Source organism: Aquarana catesbeiana, linkage group LG04, assembly GCF_042186555.1.
Source record: "Aquarana catesbeiana isolate 2022-GZ linkage group LG04, ASM4218655v1, whole genome shotgun sequence".
Lineage (NCBI taxonomy): Eukaryota > Metazoa > Chordata > Amphibia > Anura > Ranidae > Aquarana > Aquarana catesbeiana.
In genome coordinates this window covers 521,322,887-521,346,927 of record NC_133327.1, presented here as the reverse complement: position 1 = coordinate 521,346,927, position 24,041 = coordinate 521,322,887, and the positions used below count along the sequence as shown (strand labels likewise).

General features: G+C 40.0%; 1 protein-coding gene across 2 annotated transcripts in view; it reads right to left on the bottom strand.

Annotated features, from left to right (window-relative positions):
* Positions 1-531: 531 nt before the first annotated feature.
* LOC141140514 (sulfotransferase 6B1-like) overlaps positions 532-24,041 on the bottom strand; it is a 42,249-nt gene continuing 18,739 nt past the window's right edge. Inside the window, exons 2-7 of one of the 2 annotated variants that reach the window (XM_073627793.1) lie at positions 20,722-20,831; positions 15,746-15,835; positions 12,240-12,366; positions 9,638-9,732; positions 2,983-3,139; positions 532-1,935 (exon numbers count right to left, since the gene is read on the bottom strand). In XM_073627793.1, the coding sequence (XP_073483894.1) occupies positions 1,805-1,935; positions 2,983-3,139; positions 9,638-9,732; positions 12,240-12,366; positions 15,746-15,835; positions 20,722-20,831 (710 nt within the window). In that variant the 3' untranslated portion in view covers positions 532-1,804. The remainder of the gene's footprint in view (positions 1,936-2,982; positions 3,140-9,637; positions 9,733-12,239; positions 12,367-15,745; positions 15,836-20,721; positions 20,832-24,041) is intronic. The other variant, XM_073627794.1, reaches the window with a different exon arrangement.

Genomic DNA, 24,041 nt, shown 5'->3' with positions numbered 1-24,041 from the left:
CCCTCCTTGCTCATTGGAGCTCTGAGCTGTTGAGGGGGCTGGAGCGGCCGGCTCAGGCTCTCAGCGGCTCCCGACTCTGTGGTTGTGATGACACTGAGCCTGGACTGTCTTCTATGACATCAGCAGAGAGCAGACTTCACCCCGCTCTCTGCTATACTTCACCTTTAATTAACTTAGAGAGCGTTAAAAGCTCTAGGGCTTGTCTGCAGGAACCTGACATTGCACCCACTATCCACTGATCACTGATGCAATGTTTTGCAGGACCGTTCAGGAAAAAATAATAAATGCACATTTTTTTTCTGCAAAAATATGTTCATTTATAATTTTTCCCAGAAGGTGAACTTGGTCTTTAATATATTCAGTGGGTTAGAGTAAATCACTTATTGGGTATAAAAATCCCCAGGCAGAATACAGAGATTTGGTATGGGAAAAGGGTTCATGCCCACAAAATACATTGCCAAGACATTTCTATGTAAAACTGTTAACCTGGTTTTAATATTGATTTTCCAAACTGAAGCAAAACGCAACTCATTTTACAGCTCAATTTTTTTTTTATTTCAGTTCACATTCCAGATATGTTGAAATACATTTACTATAGCTCATCAATGAATACTTCAAATTAGATATGCAACCTGCTGAATCAAGTATCATTATAGTTACACATTGTTTAAAGCTGAACTCCAGGCAAAAAGATTAATACACAATTAAATAGAGTTATGAAAAAAATGTACCTGCATAAGAATTTGTATATCTGTCCAGCTAGTCCTAAGATATAGAGAGTGCTACCAGACAGCACAGCCAGGTTTGGGACTAGATTTTCTCTACTGGAGTTAAAGTGGACGATAAGGCTAATGCCGCGTACATACGGTCGGACTTTCCGACCGGACTTGTCCGACGGACGCCGACGGACCAAATCCGGCGGACAATTCGATCATGTGTGGGCTTCACCAGACCTTCAGTGGACTTTTCCAGTCGCAAATCTGACGGATTTAGATTTGGAACATGCTTCAAATCTTTACGTCGTAACTCCGCCGGACTCAGAAATCCGCTCGTCTGTATGCTACTTCGACGGACAAAAACCAATGCTAGGGCAGCTATTGGCTACTGGCTATCAACTTCCTTATTTTAGTCCGGTGTACGTCATCAGGTACGAATCCATCGGACTTTGGTGTGATCGCGTGTAGGCAAGTACGGTCGTTAGAAAGTCTGTTGAAAGTCCGCCAAAAGTCCAGCGAAAGTCTGTCGAAAGTCTGTCGGACGGGCTGTTGGACTTTTGTAGCTGAAAGGTCCGACCGTGTGTACACAGCATAACTCTAACTATTCTTAAAAACTTAAACACCTCCCTGTGTCAGTGATTTGCTGCTGCAGAGGAGGGAAGGGAATGTAAATAACAGGGGGGCCATGGAAATCTATGAATGATGTCACAGGCTTCAGGAATTCACAGCCATTGTCAAGTGCTCCTATACACAGGGGAGCCAGAGCTGCTGAGTCATGTAATTGGAAATGACCAGGTTAAAAAGGAATACAGATGTTTTTTTATAAATCAGGGTGTGCAGGATAGGTAGGAGGGTGGGAGAGAAAACATTTTTAAAAAATAGTCACAGTTATCCTTTACTAACACTTTAGGCTTTACTCAAATGGCTTGATTGGCTCCTAGTCCCAACTCCCCCCCCCTCCCTTCAATCTTAGTGCTGCTGTTCAGGTGATTAAAAGAGACTGACAGCAAGTACAACTGCCTTCATTGGTGTTTTATTTAATTCATTCCCGTGGTTCAGCTTTACACTTCATTCATTTTCTAGAATATCTACATTTTGCAGTATTTTGTATAGTTCAGCAATTCTCCCAACTTTGTCCCTGCAAGATATTGTTGGAATTTTGCATCCACTTCTTTGCTCTGTTCTTCAGTGAAGAGGTTCTTCCAGTCTCCAATTTGTCCTGTTCAAAAACAAAAATGACTTGTAGATTTCTTATCATACAACATCACAAAGAGAGACAGGCGATTTCTATGTAGGAACAGGACTGTCTGTGTTAGCTAGGTCATTTGCAGTGATAGTACCAGTGATATTGGGGCAAGATAAAACCATCTCAGTGAACACTATACAGTACTTAGTTCTATATGTTGTATGCACCTGCGGTGGGCTATAATGTATTGATCAAAATGTTTCACTATTCTGCCCTTCTGTTTTATACGGTAACTGTTTTGATCCCAGTGTAGAAAAATACATTTTTGATTTATGATACTTCTTTTACTTTTTTTTTTTTTTTACAAAAAAAAAAAATCACTTTTTTCAGTTTTTCTCTCTCATTATTCCCTCTGTAACTGTTCTTTACTTCTGTGATCCTACTCTACAAGTGCATGCCGATCCACCCTGAACATTCTTTATCCCCATCCTTGCTACTCTCCTCTTTGATTCACTCTGCTTCTGTCTACCCCCATTTTCTTCACTGGTCATTATATGCAGAAGTCTTGGGGAAGTTTCCCTGGTTTGGTTTGAGCAGTGTGACAGGTGGGAAGAGATCAGGCAAGAGCCAGAGATTGCAGCCTGGCAGTACCTGGATGCCCAATGCTAACAATAATACTAATGCCCCCCCCCCCCCCCCCCTCCACATTACACTAGCTGTGTCCTAGCCCTGGGAGGAGTTTGGCAGGTGGGCACAGTGGCTGGGGTGGAGACAGGAAGGGGGGAGGGTGCAGTTCGCTGTTGGGAGGGCACAACTTAAGTCTGGGGGGGTGGTGTAGCCAACCCCAGCACCCACCTAGATCCAGCCTTGCCACAGAACTGCTTTAATTTGTGTTGCTTATATCTGCTTGGAGTTCAGCTGTAACATTATCACCATCATGTGTATATTTAATAACAACAAAATAGCAGTAAACGTTATCTCATTTATATTTGGTTAATGATCCTCTGATGCAAAGACTGAAACCTAAGAACTCCGCCCGTGTATTATACTATTCTCTGCAAATTTTAGAATTGTTGTTACCTTTTCTGAAGAAAGCATCACCAAGCTTCCCATGTGTGTCTTCAGATTTCTCTTTCATAGATGTAAAAGAAGTTCTACTTTGTACTGTGCAAATTTGCTCCTCTGTCAAAGGAAGTTCAAAAAACTCTGATATTTTTTTCAGTTGTGTTGGAAAATCCTTAAAGTGAAAAGAAACAAATGATATTTTTTCTGGTAGAATGATGAGAATTCTTAAAGTGTAACTCCACTTTTGATGAGAAAAAAACATTCCCTTCTGGGTGATCTATGTCCATTGCAAGGATTATACAGGCATACCCCACTTTACGGACACTCACTTTACGTACACTCGCGAGTACGGACATACCCGCCAGTGTGCGTAAAGTGCCTCATAAGTACAAATATTCCCGCGCCATGCACCCGCACTAGACGGAACTGAATCTCTGAGCACGTAGCCTGCCCTGTTCCATTGTGCTCTTCCTGTATCCTGGCCGCCTCCCCACCTCCAGTGACATCACATCCACTCGGTGGTTCTTCCGGCTTCCCTGTCAGCCACAGAATGCCATCCAGCCTCTCCACAGCACTATCCTCTGTGCACAGCGCGATGTCCGGGGGATGGACTGGAGCACCCCCCTTGCATCAGATGAGCTTATTTACATGTGAGTGTTCCCCTGGCACCCCCACTACAGCCCCTGACGCCCATACTACAGCCTCTGATGCCCACATTACAGCCCCTGGCACCCCCACTACAGCCCCTGATGCCCATACTACAGCCTCTGATGCCCACATTACAGCCCCTGGCACCCCCACTACAGCCTAGAAGTGAAAAAATGTATTGCTTCACTTTAAGTACATTTTAGTTTTACATATTTGCTCTGGTCCCTTTGTGTACTTAAAAACGTGGTATGCCTGTAATAACCTTTGTTGTAGATTCCTACCTTTTATTATTCTAAAGAAATCCCTGTTTGTTCCTCTGTGCCTCTGTGGGTCTAATGGGAGTGGTTTCATAATTATCAGTCAGCTGTGCACCTTCTGGGCACTAATGAGGAAATCTGCAGGGCCTGTATCCCTTTAGATGTGCTCCTATTGGGAGTACCTTACCAAAAATGACATTCAGTATCTTAGGCAGACTTCTGGGAATATTGGTGAGCCAATTACACAAGTAAAAAACTATGTTTCTGGGGCGTGGTCAATACACATTCTGTGTACAGAACAACTCCAGGTAACCATATTGCATTGCATTTTCAGAAAATTACAGCGGCTGCAGATTGAAAAGGAAAGGTGATTTTTAATAACATTCAATCACAATATGACTTGTGTCGCAATTGTATACGCTATATTATTTTTGTCTTTATTTGCTATTTTTTTCTGCACGAAAGTGGAGTTACCCTTTAATGTTTATATTCGATTATTGTAACCTTAAATATTTTTTTTTTCTATGTGTCTGTTCACATATGCATATTTTATATTTAATAGTCTCTATTATTTTTATGTACTTCTTCCACCTGAAGTACCTGTTTAATCATGCTGGTCACCTTTCTTTGTTGTTCTAAGCTTACCACACAAAGCACAGGAACCGATCTGTGTTAGCGTAGTCAGTTTTATTAATTTGGCTGGCCATTCAGAGGTACAGGACAATGTGCAGACACACAGCATGCCTGCATTGGGTGGTCTGTTCAGCTACCACACCCCTCAACCTATCACAGCCTGCCTCTGTCACACACCCCCTCCCAATCACAGCCTTCCTTTTGAACATGCCCCCTGCTCAAGCACAGCCTGCATCTTGCCTTATGCCCCATATACACGATCCGAAAATCGGACAACAGATCGTCCGACTTTTTTCGCTTACTAGTCGCAAGTAGAAATTGAACAGGCTACCAAAGTCACAAAAATTCTCGTACGACAGAAAAATAAAATAGGGAGTGATGTAATGTGTTGTAGTGTATTTGTATTGTATTTTCAGGCGACAACTGTACTGATTAAACGAAAATCGTACAATCTGGTATCGTACGAGGAAAATTTTCATTGTGCTTGTCTGATCAAATAATATCGAATGAACTGTCGTGATCGGCTCTCAAAAGCTCTATACTAACGGTCCGATTATCGTACGATCGCGTCGAAAGTGGTATTTTTCATCCGATTTTCGGATCGTTTGTACGGGCCATTAGGCTGAACAGTCTATGGAATACAGGCGCACTGGGGGAGATTTACTAAAACTGGGGCACTCAGAATCTGGTGCAGCTGTGCATGGTAGGCAATCAGCTTCTAACTTCAGCTTGTTCAATTAAGCTTTGACAATAAACCATGGAAGCTGATTGGTTTATATGCAGAGCTGCACCAGATTTTGCACTCTCCAGTTTTAGTAAATCCCCCTAACTGTGTGCCTGCACAGTGTCCTGTACCCCACCCTCCACTATCAAGAAAAAGAGTTGTATGGTCATATGACAGAACTTTTTAACCTTATAAAAAAATAAGATAGATCATTTTTTAAATTAGGCAAAAGCAGTAATGGTGTCGGCATAGTTATAATTGTATTAGAAAGTGTCTATAACATTGTATGTTCACACAACTACTTTAATGGATGAAGCATTATTGTGGTCTAGAAAGGACAGTTCTCACTTGACAGATTCAAGACAATATTTTTATTTGAGCAAAAATGCCAGCACAAATGTAAGCATTTGGTCTAGCATCGGTATTCAGATAATTGTTTTTTGGGTTAGTTCAGGAAATATGATAGGTTAGTTTTAGAGCACACATTAGGGTTTTCATTAAAAGTTTAGGGTTAAAGTTAGGGTTAGGGTTAGGTTTTGGTGCTGGATTTAGGAATCTCTTTATAAAACCTTAGATGCAGGAATGTCAGAAATATTTTTGCCAGCAGTGTTAAAAATTTCACCATATGTTTTCTAATAGAATAATTCCTTTATCATCAGTTACACCAGTGACCAAAGTGCAGTATAGTTTTCTGAAATACCTAAACGAGAACATGTACATCATTTTCAGAATCAGAATAAATAAAATATCTAAAATGAAATGCTGATGCAGCCCCCTTATAATAAAAGACATCACATACAACATAAAAACACTGTCATTATAAAAACAACACATATATCGTATAATAAATACATACCACATATTTAGTTTAACCCTAAAAAGCCACTTGATGGGGCTGCTAATACAGGAATTATTCTATTAGAAAAAAAAAGAAAATTTTGTTCAGCTTGCACAATAGCATTTAACATTTGGCCAACAAATGTTTTCTATAAATAGACCCCTTAAGCCTCGTACACAGGCTATACTGGTGTGATGACAGGCTGTTGGCCGTCCGACCGTATGTATGTTCCATCGGACAATTGTTGTCCGATTTTCAGCGGATAAATGTTGGATAGTAGGTTTTCAAATTTTCCGCGGATAAATGTGCGTTGTCGGATTTTCCGAGCGTGTGTACACAAGTCAGTCGGACAAAAGTCCAAAGTAGAAACACGCATGCTCAGAAGGAAGGATGAGCCAGAAGCGGTCAGTCTTGTAAACTAGCGTTTGTAATGGAGAATTAACATTGGTGACGTGGCAAATTATGAAATCTCCAAATGCAGCGCACAATTCTCTTCTTCTTTAATGGGAGAATAATGAAGCTGCTTTGCTGGTGATATTGATGGAGTTATTGCAAACAAATTTTCAAAGGCTTTATTTTCTAGTGATATCAAGAATAATATTATTATGCTTCTTTTTTTTTTTTTTTTTTGGGCAAGTTACCACAACACCATTATCTAGTAGTTTTTAAGATCAAAGATACAACTATGTTGGTGTCCCTTGTCAATTTTACATTTAGTATTTTTTTATCCACTTAAAGTGGAGGTCCGCTGAAAAAAAAAAATTAAAAGCCAGCAGCTACAAATACTGCAGCTGCTGACTTTTAATATATGGACACTTACCTGTCCAGGGAGCCCGCGGTGTCAGCAGCCAAAGCCGATCCGTCCTGCGGTTCTCGGCTGCTGCCGCCGCCATCCTCGGTAAGGGAATAAGGAAGTGAAGCTGTGCGACTTCACTTCCTGGTTCCCTACTGCGCATGCGCGAGTCGCGCTGCGCGTCCTCTCAGGTCCCTGCTGTGTTCTGTGTCTCACAGAATACAGCGGGGGAGGACGGGGTAGGCTCCAGAAGTGGCATAGGTCTCCGCAAGCGCCGCGGTGAGCTATGCCAGGAAGTGGGAGCAAATACCTGTATTAGACAGGTATCTGCTCACTCCTCCCCCCTGAAAGGTGCCAAATGTGACACCGGAGGGGGGGAGGATTGCAAAAAGTGGAAGTTCCATTTTTGGGTGGAACTCCACTTTAAAGACCAGCCTCGTTTGGAATTTAGGTGTTTACATGTTTAAAACAGTTTTTTTTTGCTAGAAAATTACTTAGAACCCCCAAATTTATATATTGGTTTTTTTTCTAACACCCTAGAGAATAAAATGGCAGTCATTGCAATACTTTTTTTCACACCGTATTTGCGCAGCGGTCTTACAAGCGCACTTTTTTTGGAAAAAAAATTAGACAACAGTAAAGTTAACCCAATTCTTTTTTCTATTGTAAAAGATAATGTTACACCGAGTAAATTGATACCCAATATGTCATGCTTCAAAATTGCGCACGCTCGTGGAATGGCTTCAAACTTTTACCCTCAGGTGACGTTTAAAAAATTCAACAGGTTGCATGTTTTGCGTTACAGAGGAGGTCTAGGGCTAGAATTATTGCTCTCACTCTAACGATCGCGGTGATACCTCACATGTGTGGTTTGACCACCGTTTTCATATGCGGGGGCTACTCACGTATGCGTTCGCTTCTGCGCGCGAGCTCGTCGGGATGGGGCGTTTAAAAAATTTTTTTTCTTATTTATTTTATTTGATTTTATTTATTTTTACACTGTTTTTTTTTTTTTAAATATTTGAGTCACTTTTATTTCTATTACAAGGAATTGTAATAGAAAAAAGCATGACAGGTCCTCTTAAATATGAGATCTGGGGTCAAAAAGTCCTCAGATCTCATATTTGGACTTAAATGCAATAAAAAAAAAAAGTCATTTGAAAAAATGACATTGAAAAAATGTGGCTTTAAGACGTATGGGCGGAAGTGACGTTATGACGTCGCTTCCGCCCTGCAGTGTCATGGAGACGGGTGGGGGTCATCTTCCCCTCACTCATCTCCATGCACAGCTAGGGAACGAACGCGATTGCCTCCGCCGCTGCCGACGGCTCCGGTAAGCGGTGGAGTGCACCGGATCGCGGCGGGAGGGGGGCCCTCTCCCGCCACCGATAAAAGTGATCTCGCAGCGAATACGCAGCAGAGCCCACTTTTATCTTGTAGCCGGCCGAAAACGGGGATACCGGGGTTATGGCAGCTAGCTGTTGCTATAACAACAATATCCATCCTCAAAAAAGGGACTACATCGGCGTGCGACGGTCGGCAAGTGGTTTTAAATGTAACTGCCAACTTCCGAACTGTCATTTGAAGTAAAACACATAGCCAAGGATTATTCTACACAATTTTTTTATTGTGCATTAAAAAAAACAAAACAAATAAAATTAGACTTGCTATCTGCCAATAGAACTTAACCAAAAAGTGCATTCTATGCATCCAAAAATATAGAAAATATACCAATTCAAATCTATATTCAACCAAAAAAATAATGTCAAAGCAATAACTCCAAGGCCAATAATAAATAACACGTTATCTCCTCTGATTCCGCAACGTCTGGTTGACGAACAGCCGTTCAGAAATGAAAAGCGCTAAATGAAAAGCGTAAAATGAAAAGTGCGACATGAAAAGCGCAAAATAACACTCATCAAACTTCTACTAACACAAAATTAGCAGAAAGGGTGGCACTAAAGAGCTGAAAAAACATGTAGTACGTCACTATGTTTGTGATTGTTGGCCAACAATTGTGTACCGTGTGTATGCAAGACAAGTTTTTAGCTTTTTTGTAGGGAGAAAAATGTGTGGCTTATAACTATGCAGGGATAAGCCATTAATTTTCCATTGTCAAATGTAGGCATAGGTTGACTGCTTTCAATCCCCAGAAGGGATTTCAGGATTGTCATGAGCTAAAAGTAAAAATACAACATTAAATATTATTTTTTCTCTTTTTTAAACATAAAGTTAATACACACAGTCCTGCACAAAGCATGGTAGAGACAGTGAAGCTAATTTACCTAAGGCAAATAGGTTGCTCATTATCAAAGTGTATTTTCCCTTAGCTTAGTGAAAATTTATTTTGCAAAGAATACCCTATGACAAGCAAGGAAAAAAAATATGTTTGCTTGCACCTGATTGTATGATGAAAATCAGTAGAGCTTTGTCTTATTCACTAAGCTAAGCGAAAATTCCTTTGCAAAGTGATTGGCCTATATGCTTTTAGTACATTAATCCCTGCATCCCAAACAATGATTACATTTACACAAGGAAGTGAATTCGTTGTGAGGAAGTGCATTGGTTTGAGAGAACATAGTTACAAAGTTAATCTGGTTGAAAAAAAGACACAAGTCCATACAGTTCAACACACAGAGAAATAAAATACACAATCAAAAACCTCCATATGCACAATCCTATACCCACAGTTGATCCAGTGGGAGCCAAAACAAACAATAAAGAATGATCCAATTTGCTCCAGACCAAAAAAACAAATGTGTAAAAACTGAACTTACAATTTTCATATCTTCAAATGTAACTGCCATCACTTTTTTATCATCAACGTGTTTGTTCCATTCAACTATATAATCAAAATAGGATCCATAACACACTAAAATGCATAGAAAAACTTGTGAGACACACAAGATAAAATCATAAAGTGGAACTTTAACCATAACAACTTAATAAAAATAATGTTGTTTAACAAGGAACATACATTTTACCTTAATATTTATGCTACCATAATTAGTGTGTGCTCCAGCATTGTTACTGTTTCTTCTTGCTAGATGCTGCCATTTTGCTGAAGCCCAGAGCACCTGAACAGCAGTAAATCAGAAATTCGGCACAGTGCCTAAAAATAGAGGGTAGCTGAGCATGTGCAGAGCAGGGTGAAATGGTGTATTACTGGATTTTAAACTGTATACAGTAGTTGTGATGGATCAGATTAAATGCCCTTTTTCTATTCCATTCTTTTTTATACTACAAAAGTCTATATTTTTGCATATAAAAGTGCTTTCTTATTTCTTGCTCAAAATGCCCACTAGCAGCACCCTTCCCATCGAGTGAAGAATGTGTAACTAAGATGGCGCCTCCATCCAGGACTACACCCAAGATGATGACACCTAGATCCTGGAGGAAGTTCAACTTACATGGACATGACCATTCAGAAGCTACAAGTATCTAGATAATGCTATGCTAATGATGCACTCCTTCACAGCACTAGTCGCTCACCTATAAAACCCCATGCATCCAGGAACAATAAAGGAAGTATCACGTAGACATGTGCACACTGAAATATTTTGTTTCGGAATTTCGTTTTCGTCCGAAAAATAAAGTTATTTAGTTACTCCCGAAATTCGTTTTATTTATTTCATTTTTCGTTAAAAATTGCATTCATCCGAAAATCCAAATTAATTAAGGTTGAATCTGTCATTGAAGGCTTATGGTGTCTGTCGAATGTTCAAAGAAGATTCGACAGAGCAGCTAAACTGTACGTGTACATTTCCGGTCGAATTTTCCGCCTACAAGCTAGCTGTAGTAGAATTCTAATGTTGTATGACTAGTAATAATTATATTTATTAATTATTTTACTAGTCAACCAACATTAGAATTTTTCTATAGCCTATGGGCAGATGCATTTGACCGGAAATGTACGATTGCAGCGATGTACAGTTTAGCTGCTCCGTCGAATCTTCTTAGAACTTTCGACAGACACCATAAGCCAAAGATTCGACGTTTGTATGTTTTTCGTTGCTTTGTCGAATCTTCGTTGTTCATGTTGAACGATCTACTCTACTCCAACAGTCAGCCAACTTTCACATTCGTTTCTCAATCTCCAAGTGCAATGGCGGGCGCGGCATCCAACATTGTGTCAGATATTGATATGGCATTATAATGTAGAATCTATAGTAATAAATCCCCCCCCACAACATGGGAAGCCTCTGAGGCTATCACAACACTAGCAACACTAGTATCACTATCAAGTTCACAACACTAATACAATAGCAGCAGATTATTATGAAAAGGTTAAGTTGGACTGTAGCTTGCTTCACTATTGTTCTGCTGCTGTGCTTATGCTTAATTGCTAAATAATTCAGGTTCTGACAAATGGACCAGCTGAGATTGACTGACTTCTGAAATGATTCAGTGTGTGTGTCTCTCTCTGCTAGCAAATCGTAAGTGAAAGTAAGTTGGATGTATGTGTGTACTTAGTTCTAGCTATTTTACTGCCCCTCCTCTTTGGTTACAAACGGCCAATAACATTCATCATCATCATTATTTTTATTTTACTTCCCCCTCCCAATTCCAGCAGCGAACTTTTCTCTCTATGTCGAATCTTTTCTCTCTATGTCGAATCTTTTCTCTCTATGTAGAATAATCTTGGACTAATAGAGTTAAGGTTAGGCACATTGGACCACAGGTTCGATAGACACAGATTGTTATTGTCAGCGTCATGTCGAATCTCCTATCTATATCGAACTGTTGTTGCAACAAAAACGAAAATAAAGCATTTGTTTATGTCGGATCTTTCGGTTTTCGTATTCTGCACTTTCGTTATCGTTTGTTAAAACGATAATGAAAATACCTGAAATTCGGACGAAAATGCATTCGGACGAAAACGAATGCACATGTCTAGTTTTACGTGTCTGAGCACGGTTTCAGTGTGGTTCTTCTTGTGCATGCCCCAAATTACATAGACCTAATCAGGACGGGGACAGATACTCACCAGACGATTGGTCTGATCCATTTCATAGGCACTTATTTTTAATGTTTTACATAGCTATACCTACAGAAGGGGCCAGCCTGAAGTGATCAAGCAGGACTTCATTTTCTAAATGTATTGTACTGAAGCTGTACATTATTATATTTCTTATATTTACTATTACCAAGAAATAAAAGAGTTCCCATTGTAAAAGACTAAACTTAAAAGAGGACCTAAGTTTTCACCATTTCCCTGAGTACGACCAGCATCTCTCTGTTAGTTGTTACACATTTACGATAACTAAATTCAGTTTCAATTTCCACTGATTTTGAAAAAAAAAGGTGATTTGCCTTTACTTTTATTTCTATTTTTTTATTAAAAAAGGAATTTTAAATATGTTAAGACTAATAAATTACCATTCCCATGGATGAAGTCCTTGAAAAATAAGTTCCAAGATTCATAAGTGGGAAGTGCAGGCATGCTTTTATAAAAGTTGAAAAAGGAGATGGCTGCATCTTTTGGGTTGCGAATAACCATCAATATCTGTAGAAAAAAAAGAAATAACGTAAATTGTCTTGTATTTTATCATTACCACAAACCTTTCCTCAGTCAGTAATGGCAAAAAATCTTTAGCTTTAGAATATTCAGCTTTCACAGCCCAAACAGTAAATAAAAAAATGTCAATTATGTATTATATGTTGTCTACTGTTCAGAAATCACATTAAATTTACCCCCTATGGATCCACTTTACCTGGTATATTGTCATTAACTCACCTGCTTTTACTTGATTAGTGTCAATGGGCTTTAGATGATAGATTCCATGCTCCCCCAAGTCTCAAGTGCGCTGAAAACAAATGATGACTTCTAGCAGCTTATAATTTGCAACCGTTCTGAATTCTTATAATGCCCATATTATGAGTGTTTTTAGATCACCATAGCTTAGCCACTCTTGGCAGCACTCATGTCCTTGTTGCTAGGCAACGAGGACAGCACCCACACTGTGAGGACTGTAATGCTCGCATTATTATCTGTACTTTTAGATTGCCACCTGCCTTGACCTTGGACTCTATACTGGTCTATGCTTATGCCACCTGCCCTGACCTCAGAACTATCTTCTGGATTATGCCTACCCACTGCCAGCCCTGACCTTAGTACTGTGTGCTAGATTATGCTTGCCCGCAGTCTGCCTTGAGTTTGGACTTTCCAGTAGTGCTATATGCCCAGGCCCAACCTGTCTCCAGACTACAGGTACCCCTTTCTGTTAATGTTGCAGAGGTTCAATGTCATGTGCCCAGGAACCATAAGAGTATGTACTAAGACCTGACAGCAACCAAGTACTTTAAGGCTTGCTTGCCTTAAAATGGAACGCAAAACAAAAACCTAACTAAGCTTAAATCCACTCCCACTCACATTTTAAGCCTATTCTATAAACCCTGTAAAAGGAAAGATGTCTATACTTACTTCCAGCACTGGCTTCAGTGTAGTGGAGAGACAGCCTCAAAGTAAGCCATTGGGTGATGTCATCAACCAGGCTCTGCAGCCATTGTCAGTGATCTGTCCTCTTCTCTGAAGCTGGTGCTGAAGAGATCATGTGATAGGACCAGAGAGACTTCAGAATAGGTAAGCATGGGCATTTTCCCTTTTACAGAGTAGAATAGTCTTAGAATGGAGGTGGGAGTAGATTCAGGCTGAGTTCACATATATTATTATTTATTATTATTTAAGGTACTTATATAGCAAATATAAACTTATATATATTATTTAAGGTACTTATATATGCAAATTGAATGCGGGTTTCCCCACATCCAATTTGCACGACAGGCGAGTGTGACCGGCTCTCAATGGAGCCAGTTCACACAGGTCTGGGGCAGCCGCAGCCCGGATTGCAAAATGGTCTTGTGCGTCTTTTGGTCCGGTTCAGGTTCAAATTCAGGCAAAAATTCAGACTTGAATCGCACCTGAACCAGTGAACAGGGACGCACCGGACCCCATGCTGGGAACCACGGCCGGAGATATGTGAACCTAGCCCCATGTTTAGTTTTTAGGTTTTGAGTTGCCTTCTACTTTTAAGGGAACAGGGGCTAGTATGGCCAGAAGAAACACAACAACAACAATTAGCTAATTATACCCCAGAGCAGAAAATCAGAAACTATTTGATGAATATAGTAAAATTAAATATCTTTTTTATGGAACACTGTACTTTGTACATACATGCCACTTCTGTACTAGTAAAAATGAGGTATCCTGTACAGTGCCTTGAAAAAGTATTCACACCCCTTGAAATTTTCCACATTTTGTAAATGTATTTTATTGGGATTTTATGTGATATACCAACACAACGTGACACATAATTGTGAAGTGGAAGGAAAACAATAAATGGTTTTCAAAATGTTTTCACAAATAAATATCTGAAAAAGGTGATGTGCTTTTGTATTCAGCCCCCTTTACTCTAATGCCCTTAACTAAACTGGAATCAATTGCCTTCTGAAGCCACCTAATTAGTAAATAGAGTCCACCGGTGTGTAATTTAATTTCAGTACAAATACAGCTGTTCTATGAAGCCCTCAGATGTAGAGAACCCTAATTAGCAAAAAGCATCATGAAGGCCAAGGAATACACCAGACAGGTCAGGGATAAAGTTGTGGAGAAGTTTAAAGCAGGGTTAGGTTAGAAAGAAATATCCCAAGCTTTGAACATCTCATGGAGCACTGTTCAATTCATCATCTGAAAAATGGAAAGAGTATGGCACAATTGCAAACCTACCAAGACATGGCCATCCACCTAAACTGACAGGCCAGGCAAGGAGAGCATTAGAGAGAAGCAACCAAGAGGCCCACGGTAACTCTGGAGGAGCTGTAGAGATCCATAGCTCAGGTGGGAGAATCTGTAGACAGGACAAATATTAATTGTGCACTCCACAAATATGACCTTTATGGAAGTGTGGCAAGGAGAAAGCTATCATTGAAAGAAAGCCATAAAAATTCCCGTTTGCAGTTTGTGAGAAGCCATGTGGGGGACACAGCAAACATGTGGAAGAAGGTGCTTTGGTCAGATAAGACCAAAATTTTACTTTTTGGCCTAAAAGCAAAACGCTGTGTGTGAAGGGAAACTAACACTGCACATCACCCTCAACACACTATCCCCACTGTTAAACATGGTGGTGGCAGCATCATGTTGTAGGGATGCTTTTCTTCAGCAGGGACAGGGAAGCTGGTTAGAGTTGATGGGAAGATGGATGGAGCCAGGGCAATCTTAGACGAAAACTGGTTAGAGTCTGCAAAAGACTTGAGACTGGGGTGGAGGTTCACCTTCCAGCAGGACAACGACCCTAAACATAAAACCAGAACTACAATTAAATTGTTTAGATCAAAGCATATTCATGTGTTAGGTCTGGAGTTTGACTGGGCAATTCTAAATCCAATTGATATTTTGTGGCAAGATATGAAAATTGCTGCTCACAGACTCTCCATCCAATCTAACTGAGCTTGAGCTATTTTGCAAAGAAAAATGGGCAAAAATGTCACTCTCTACATGTGCAACGCTGATAGAGACATACCCAAAAAAGACTTGCAGCTGTAATTGCAGCGAAAGGTGGTTCTACAAATTATTGACTTAGGGGGCTGAATACAAATGCATGCCACACTTTTCAGATATTTGTAAAAAATTTTGAAACCATTTATTTTCCTTCCTGTTCACAATTATGTACCACTTTGTCTTTGTCTTTCCACATACAATTCCAATAAAATACATTTACGTTTTTGGTTGTAACATGACAAAATGTGGAACATTTAAAGGGGTATGAATACTTTTTCAAGGCACTATTAGTCAAGCAGTCCAGTACAGTTGTATTTAAGTGAAATGAATGTACTGTGCCTTACTTCATGAAATTTGGAAGCAGCTAATCACGAAAAATAGCACGTACTTTAGTTTTCTTTTCAATGAAAGACTTTGGTATCACTTCAAAAATCAAATGTGACGACATGATCCTCGGTGAAGGTCGCTCTTTAAGTCTCTAACAAGATAATAAAAAGTAAATATTTTAGGTGTAATCTGAAATATTCTGGTTTACAAATGTAAAGGATTGTTCATTAAAGCAGCATAAAGTCCACTGACCTTGTCCAAACTGCCATACTACATGGAAATACACTACATTAGCATTCATCTTAACTACTGTAACACCCAGGGTTCTGTGCTAGGACCAATCCTATTTAATTTGTCCATAAACGACCTGGAGGATGGGGTAAGCAGTTCAATCTCTGTATTTGCAGACAATACTAAGATAAGCAGGGCAATAACTTCTCAGCAGGATGTGGAAACCTTGTAAGAAGATCTGAACAAATTAATGGGGTGGGCAACTACATGGCAAATGACATTCAATGTGGAAAGATGTAAAATAGTGCATTTTGGTGGCAAAAATATAAATGCAATCTACTCACTAGGATGCAGAAATTCTGGGGGAATCAAGGATGGAAAAGGACCTGGGGGTTCTAGTAGATGATAGGCACAGCAATGGCATGCAATGCCAAGCTGCTGCTAACAAAGCAAACAGAATATTGGCATGCATTAAAAAGGAGATTAACTCAAGAGATAAAGCAATAATTCTCCCACTCTACAAGACTCTGGTCTGATTGTCCAGTTCTGGGCACCAGTCCTCAGAAGGATGTACTGGAAATGGAGCGATTACAGAGAAGGACAACAAAGCTAATAAAGGGACTGGAGGATATTAGTTATTAAGAAAGGTTACGAAAACTGAACCTTTTCTCTCTGGAGAAGAGACGCTTGAGAGGGGATATGATTTCCATTTACAAATACCATACTGGGGACCCCACAATAGGGATAAAACTTTTCAGTGGAAGGGAGGTTAAGACACGTGGCCACTCATTAAAATTAGAAGAAAAGAGGTTTAACCTTAAACTGCATAGAGGGTTCTTTACTGTAAGAGCGTCAAGAATGTGGAATTGAATTCCCTTCCACAGGCGGTGGTTTCACCGTGAAGCATCGTTGGTTTCAAAAACTATTAGATAAGCACCTGAACGACCACAACATACAGGGATATACAATGTAATACTGACAAATAATCACACACATAGGTTGGACTTGATGGACTTGTGTCTTTTTTCAACCTCACCTACTATGTAACTATGTAACATTGAAACTCATCAAAATTCTTCTTAACTACTATGACTACAGTAAATTAATAATCTGTTGCCATGGATTAGTGCAGTTTGCATGTAGCAATTGATTGCTATGGACTGTACTGTTGTACATGTATTATATTCTGCATTGTGGTATTGTATAGCCTGAATAATTATTTACTAATAGCATGATCACCTGTACATTCATGGCCTAGATGAGGCTAAACTCTGTAAACTCTGACAATATATACCCTATTTTAAATCAATTTATACAGAAATGCGTGATCTGGAAGTCTCTGCCTCTTACATTGGTCAGTAAGGTGAATCTGGTCAAGATGCCCTATCCTCCCAAATTACTATATATCTTTTGACATATACCTGTAATAGCGCCTGGTGCTTTTTTCCGGAAACTGGACCAAGTCATCCTATATTTTTTCTGGGCAAGTAATGTCCCTAGGATAGCCAAAATTACTTTACAGTTACCTTTGACTGAGGCAGGTTTGGCCCTGCCTTGTTTTAAGAGATATTACTGGGCGGCGGTCTTGGTAACTGTTTGGTGGTGGTTTAAACAAGTCCAATCCAACCTGACGGTTAACCTGGAGACGGCTTTGTTGGGTTCCTATTCGGAGCTCAGTAATCTTGTCTATAGGGGGCCCTGATCTAATCCTAATATTACTCCCCCCTATGAAGACCACCAATTTTGTCTGGAGACAAGTGACTAAGGCATTAAGAGAGGCCCATACTATCTCTTCTCATACCCCACTATGGGGTAATCCAACTCTACCCCATTTCAGATCATTCCCAGATCTGCAGGTCTGGGTGAGGCACAGCGTCAGGACCCTACATCATATTATGCCTGCGTGTCATCTCTTAACCTTTGATGAGATGAAGCGTCAATTTCAATTACCCTCCTGGATGCTCTTCAGGTTCTAAGGCATGAAGTACAGGTGCAGTTTCCCGATTTGGTTGCCCTGAATTCTCACTCGGTGGGAAAACTTTAACGGCTCATAATATTGATAGGCCACTATCCTCTATATACCATTTCTGGAAGGCGAGGTCGCTGACATAAACACCCTAGATGCGGTTAAAATTACACTTGACCCTTTAATTCTCTTGTTGGGTGTAACTGATAATCTCCTGGCTTTCGTGCACCAAAAATTGTTTATATTCTATATGGTTTATTATGCCAGGAAAACAATTCTCTCTAAATGGAAGTTAGCAGATCCCCCGACAGTGGCATCGTGGAGATCCATGATTAATGCAGTGCTTCCTCTTAAAAGACTCACTTACATGGGGCACAACTGCCCAAAGAAGTTTGACAAGATCTGGTCAACATGGGTAGATGATAGAAGTCTTACTTTTGATGCATAAGTGGCGTTCCCAAATTTTTAATGGAGTGGAGTCCAATCTTCTCCTTTCTTCTACATACCCTCTCTCTCCCTTTGACCGTATCCCCACTATTATCCTACTCTTAATACCAGTGGTCTGGGTGTCCCTTATCCTACTTTGCCTCCCCCCCCATGCCCCCCTTCTCACCTTCCTACTTTCCTACCCTACCTCTTTCACCCCCACCCCCCTCGTGTGCTACTCCTCACTCAAAGATTTGAGATACTGTATGTTATACTGAATTTTAGCTTGTGACGCTATACTAAAGATTTAAGTTTGGCTTGTTCTTAGTTTGCATGTGAAGGACTACTGGAAATCTATTAAATGATCTGTGTAGAACCACATCTTGCAGCTGGTATTTCACTTGCTACCAAATTCTGATCTATATACTTGTACTGTAATGATTGTCCATATTACTATGTACTGTAATGCTGTAATTGTCCTAATAAAGTTTCTTCTGTTACAAAAAAAACTCTGTGAACTCTGCTCCTGCACTGCAAGGGTTACCTGCATGTTTCTGTTTAGTTGTGTAAAACAGTTTTATTTATTGGATCCTTCTCTCCTGCAGGCTCTTCCACTTCCAGACCAGTCCCCCCAGTCTATTTTCCTCTGCACTCACAGTCAGATTCCTCTGATGTCATCAAGATTGATGCAGAACCATAGCCCTGTATTGGACAGACAGTCCAGTACCTAAGTGTAGGGAGCACTGTTTCCCAGGGGGGCACAGGATCAGGTTAGTAAAAGTGCTTTTATCATCTGCTAGACCAGGAGTATTGAATTATATGTCTTGTCACTAAAATTTTCTTCCAGCCAAGGTCCTAATCTCAGAGTACTCCTATCAGGTGTGCCCATCAGAGTGCCCCATTACATCAGGGGTCCCCATCAGAGTACCCCCTTACATCAGATGTCCCCATCAGAGTGTTCCTTTTACATCAGGTGTGCCTATCAGAGTGCCCCTTTACATCAGGTTTCCCCCTCAGAGTATTGTTATAGATCAGTTGTGACCCATCAACGCATATGTTGCTATAGCCAGGCAGGCAGGGGGAGGGAGCTGAGAGAAGAAGCAAGGGGTAGGACATGAGCCGAGACGCTTGCTGCAAGGGGCGGGAGCTGGGCAGAGAGGCATTGCTGCAGGGGGCCGGGCACGAATGTGGCATCATTGGCTACTAGGACACTGGTGGTCTAAGCAACCAATGACTGTTGTGCAGCGGGGATCTGGCTGAACACTGGTGGGCTTACGGTCCAGACTGGAGCCTCACTCGGTCCTTGTCCGGAACCATGGTCAACCACTTAATGAAGGCTGCCCAAGACTAAATGAACATCTAACCTTTGCAGTGTAGATGCAGCCTGACTGCACCATGGTTGTAGTGCAGTGTACCTGCAGGTTTCATGAGGGTTAGCTACATTTTCCTATAGAGTTCTATTATGTCCTGTGGTTTTGGTGTACTTTCCAAAAGTGCACTAAAACTCCTGTGTGCAAACTCCCATGGTTCGGTCAAATCGCACCGCATCAGTGTAAAAGGAGCCTTACTTTTCCCAGAATTGGGCATTACATTTAATTTAGAAGGTAACAACCCATTGCAAGGTACCCACTCTTTACTGTAGATTTGTGTGGATACCTTTCTATATAATAATAATAATTAATCAATAAATAATGAAATCATTTTAGTTCTAATACATTTAAATTATTAAGAAGCTACTTATCCTTATAGTATGGATAATAATAGAATAAAATAAGGGTTCATTAAGTCTCATTATGACTTCCTCACAAATATGTTTCTGTATGCCTTAACATTAATCTTTCTTTTTTTTTTGAACATAGTAGGTAAAGTTTAAAATAAAACCCTTGTTACCCGTGATACATTTTCTGTCTGTGTCCTACTGGGGAGGATTTTCTTTACATTCTCTCCAGAAAGATCTCCCTGAAGCAAGACAAATCCTCTCTTTTAGATAGCTGTCACAAGAATAAGTGTCTTTATTGGAAGATTTTACTTTTCTATTCCTGGTCTAGTGACAATTCAAAATTCCAAAAATTCTCCGTCACCTTGATTCTTTATTTTGGCACCAGGGCAAATAAAAAGCGTGAATCTCCCCAGTAGAAATGCAGACAGTAATAAAATCCTGACAGGGATTCTAACTTTCCCCACTCTATCCAAAATAAAAAAAAGACGATAGATAAATAAAAAAAAGACGATAGATACGCTTTAAATTCTTAAACTGAACAGGCAAAAATAGCAGTTGCAGAAATTAAAGATCTCTTATGTAACCAATTAATAGGAAAAATATATATTTTAGGTACACCTCCTCCAACTATTTTCTACAGTACATCTGTCTAACTACATTTAAATAATTACATTTATCATCAGTTTATACCAACCTCTAACATCTGTGGATTTCCAAATTCAATCATTGGTTGGTCTAGGACTACTTCTTGATTTTTAATCATGCTCACAACTTCATGTAGTATTTGGACTACCCAGTTAGTTCCTAAAGTCAATGGAATAACAACATCAAAATACTAAAATATTTGATATTTGTATTACCCTTTGTGGAGCCATTGGGGACATGTGGTCTCTGTAAAAGAAAGCATTTTTAAGTAGAATAGAGAAGGGTTAAAAGCTTTTTCAGATTGTTGTTGTTGGGGTCTCTGTTGGTAAGATTTTCCTTACTTCCTGTGTAGTCATCAGGTCTAGCAGTGAATCCCAATGACGTCTACTAGAGGTGAATCTTGTTAGTAAGTTCTGGACATTTTTAGGGCAGACAGGCAAACTACTGTAATAAAAAAACAATAATAAGGAACTGGGCACTGCTATGGGGAACATGCACCAATGCAAAAAAAAACACATACTTTGTCATCACATGGTAATACCTGCTTTAACCGGCAGATAGACATTGGCCAGTAGTTTTTTTTTTAAGGTTGTCTCTGTTCTTACTGCTGGCAAATTTCTAACAAACTCTCTGTAAGAATTACGAGATTGCAGATGATACAGCAGTCTAAAAGTTGCCCACCTGTATCAGAGTATTTTTAATGAGAATCTGTCGAATATACTAGAAACAAAGATTACATGCAGGTGTTTACTACAAGAATTAAGATGCTGTAGAGAGGATGGGGATAGGAGGTTGTAGTAAATATGAGTAAATAGCCCATTTGTTTTTAATAAATCAACTCCATTGCGTCTTTTATAAATGTTTTAGCATTAGGGTTTATTCGACATTCTTATTTTTATAATTATCTACTTGTGAACAAAATTGCGATATTAGTGGTGTAGCTATATTGGAGGTGTTTCTTTCTGATGTGCAGGACTGGAAAATGGATGTGAAATGTTCCCAAGAAGGATACAAAGGGCGATAAAAACTTACAACCTTTTCTAAAATCTAACCAAAACTAAAAACATATGTTTTGACTAGAGACAGTACTCTCTAAATTTGATAAAAATACATAACAAAAGGATTAATATTACATAACCGTTCCATGCTTTACAAGTGCACCTGTACCTTATTCCATTATCAAGCAGTAACTTAATGCTGTTTTTGACATCAATAATTATCAAGATTATCTTCTTACACTCAACTGTTCCCAGGCATATCACCTTTTTCATCCCCTTCAAAGCTCTCTAACATGTTATGTAGAAATGTACAAATACCAAACTGTATTTTCAGTGTTTTTTTCCTCAGTTGAATGATCAGACTCATGCTGACCACACAGATTTTTTTTTTTTTTTTACTAGATAATTACCTGGAACCCCCAAACATGATATATTTTCTGAAATCAAACGCCCTGGAGAAAAAACGATGGTTGTTGCAATTTTTTATATTGCATATATTTGGGCAGTGGTTTATCAAAAAATATACTTTGATGAATTTTAATTTACACAAACACAATACAATACCCCAATTGTTTAGTAAAATATAATGTTACACAGAGTAAATAGATACTAAACATGTCACGCTTTAAAATTGCTAAGCCCATGGAATGACGACTAGCTACAGTACCTAAAAGTGGTAAATTTGAATCAAAATTAGAGTCCCAAAGCGGGAAATAATAAACAAAGATTAGGTACCATCATCCGAGTATTGTATGTAAAAAGGAAGTAGGATCAGTTGCCAAGGCTGTTTCCCACAGTGGAAAGAAGAATGGACTATCTCGGTACCGATAAGCACAATACACTTTGAATAGGAAAAAATTTTATTTATTTTACATATGTAGCACCCTCTACCTGAAGGTAGGTGCTAGAATAGTATTTCTTTAGCTCAGGGCCCAAGTGCAGGTAAATTTAGCCAAGCCTGTGCTTTAGGCTGCGCCTGGTTGTTTTGATTTGGGACTGGGAGTGTTTAGTGTAGTGGTGGGTGTGGCCACCTGTACTCTGACTCAGAGGTGCCTCACCTGCTTTCAGAAAGATTGCTCTGGAAGAGGGGTTGGAGCTGATGTTTGAGTGGCAGGCAGCTCATGAGAGGAGCTCTGACCAATTACCCTTTGGTGTTGGCAGGGGGCAGGCCTCCCATATAAGCTGAGGTCACATGCTGCCAGGGAGGAGTTCTGGAAAGTAGGAACAGAAAGAATGGAGTATTGAATTGCTGTTCCGGGTGTCCCCCCCACGTGGGGATGCGCTGAGCGTTTAGCGCTGAGCGTTTAGCGCTGAGGAGGGATGGAGGAACCGCTAGGAGGGAGTCCTAGATGAGATCTTCATCTCCAAGGAGTATCAAGCTGCTGTGACCGGGGAACACAGGATTTGCATGCTGGAGAAGATCAGAATGGAGGAAGTAGCAGTCAAGTGGAGGAGAGTAGAGCAGCGTTCTGTGACCGGGGACACAGAACTATTATCTTCTTAAAGAAGGGTCAGTGCAGAATGCTGTGGCCGGGGAATGCAGCATTGATAGTCATGGACTGGCTAAAAGCAGTAGTCCGCCCATTACCACATGTCAGGCCGTCGTGTGGAGGTACTGAGTTATTTCTGGCCTGGTTAGCACAATACCTTCCAAAAGACTATGTGGCTGTCTGATTCTCTGGGCCATCGGGGAGAGGCTGTGTATGCTTCTGGCTCTTTGATTCGAATGGACAATACCATTATGGTCTGCAAGGAGGAATTAATTAGAGCAATTCTTTCTTGTCCCAATGGAAGTGAAGAAATAGAATGGCAGTGGTTTTGCAGTAAATGATTTGTACAAGGAAAGAAGAAGCAACAGTCTACAGAAAAGTTACTCAAAGGAAGGAAAGGCCACTGAATAACTTCTAATAATGTGCTAAATGCTATGGGCATCTCATTTCATCCTTTCCCCAATCCAAGTTGTATCCTGCAATAAACGTAACAAAACTGTGCAAATGACTGTCCATTGTCTTCACTGATAGATGGGGGTCTGGCAGCAGGGTGATTGACGGATTGCTAGTAACCAAGTGGTGAACATACCGCTACACATATAAAACACAGACATGATTGCGAAGAATCAATACATAAAAACAAAAGAAAAGTCGATACAGTATAAATATACTTGTAGACTTCAAGTTGGGTTCAGGTATTTGGCAGTTCCTCACAGACTATATAATCCGATATAAGTTTCGCGATCAAGGGATCGCTTCACCAACGGGATAAATCTATAAGGTAAATAACATGTTTAAGGTACAGTATATAAGGAATGATGATAATCGAGTTGCAAGGGCAGCATAAGAAAATGACATATTTCAGACAGACATATGTCAAG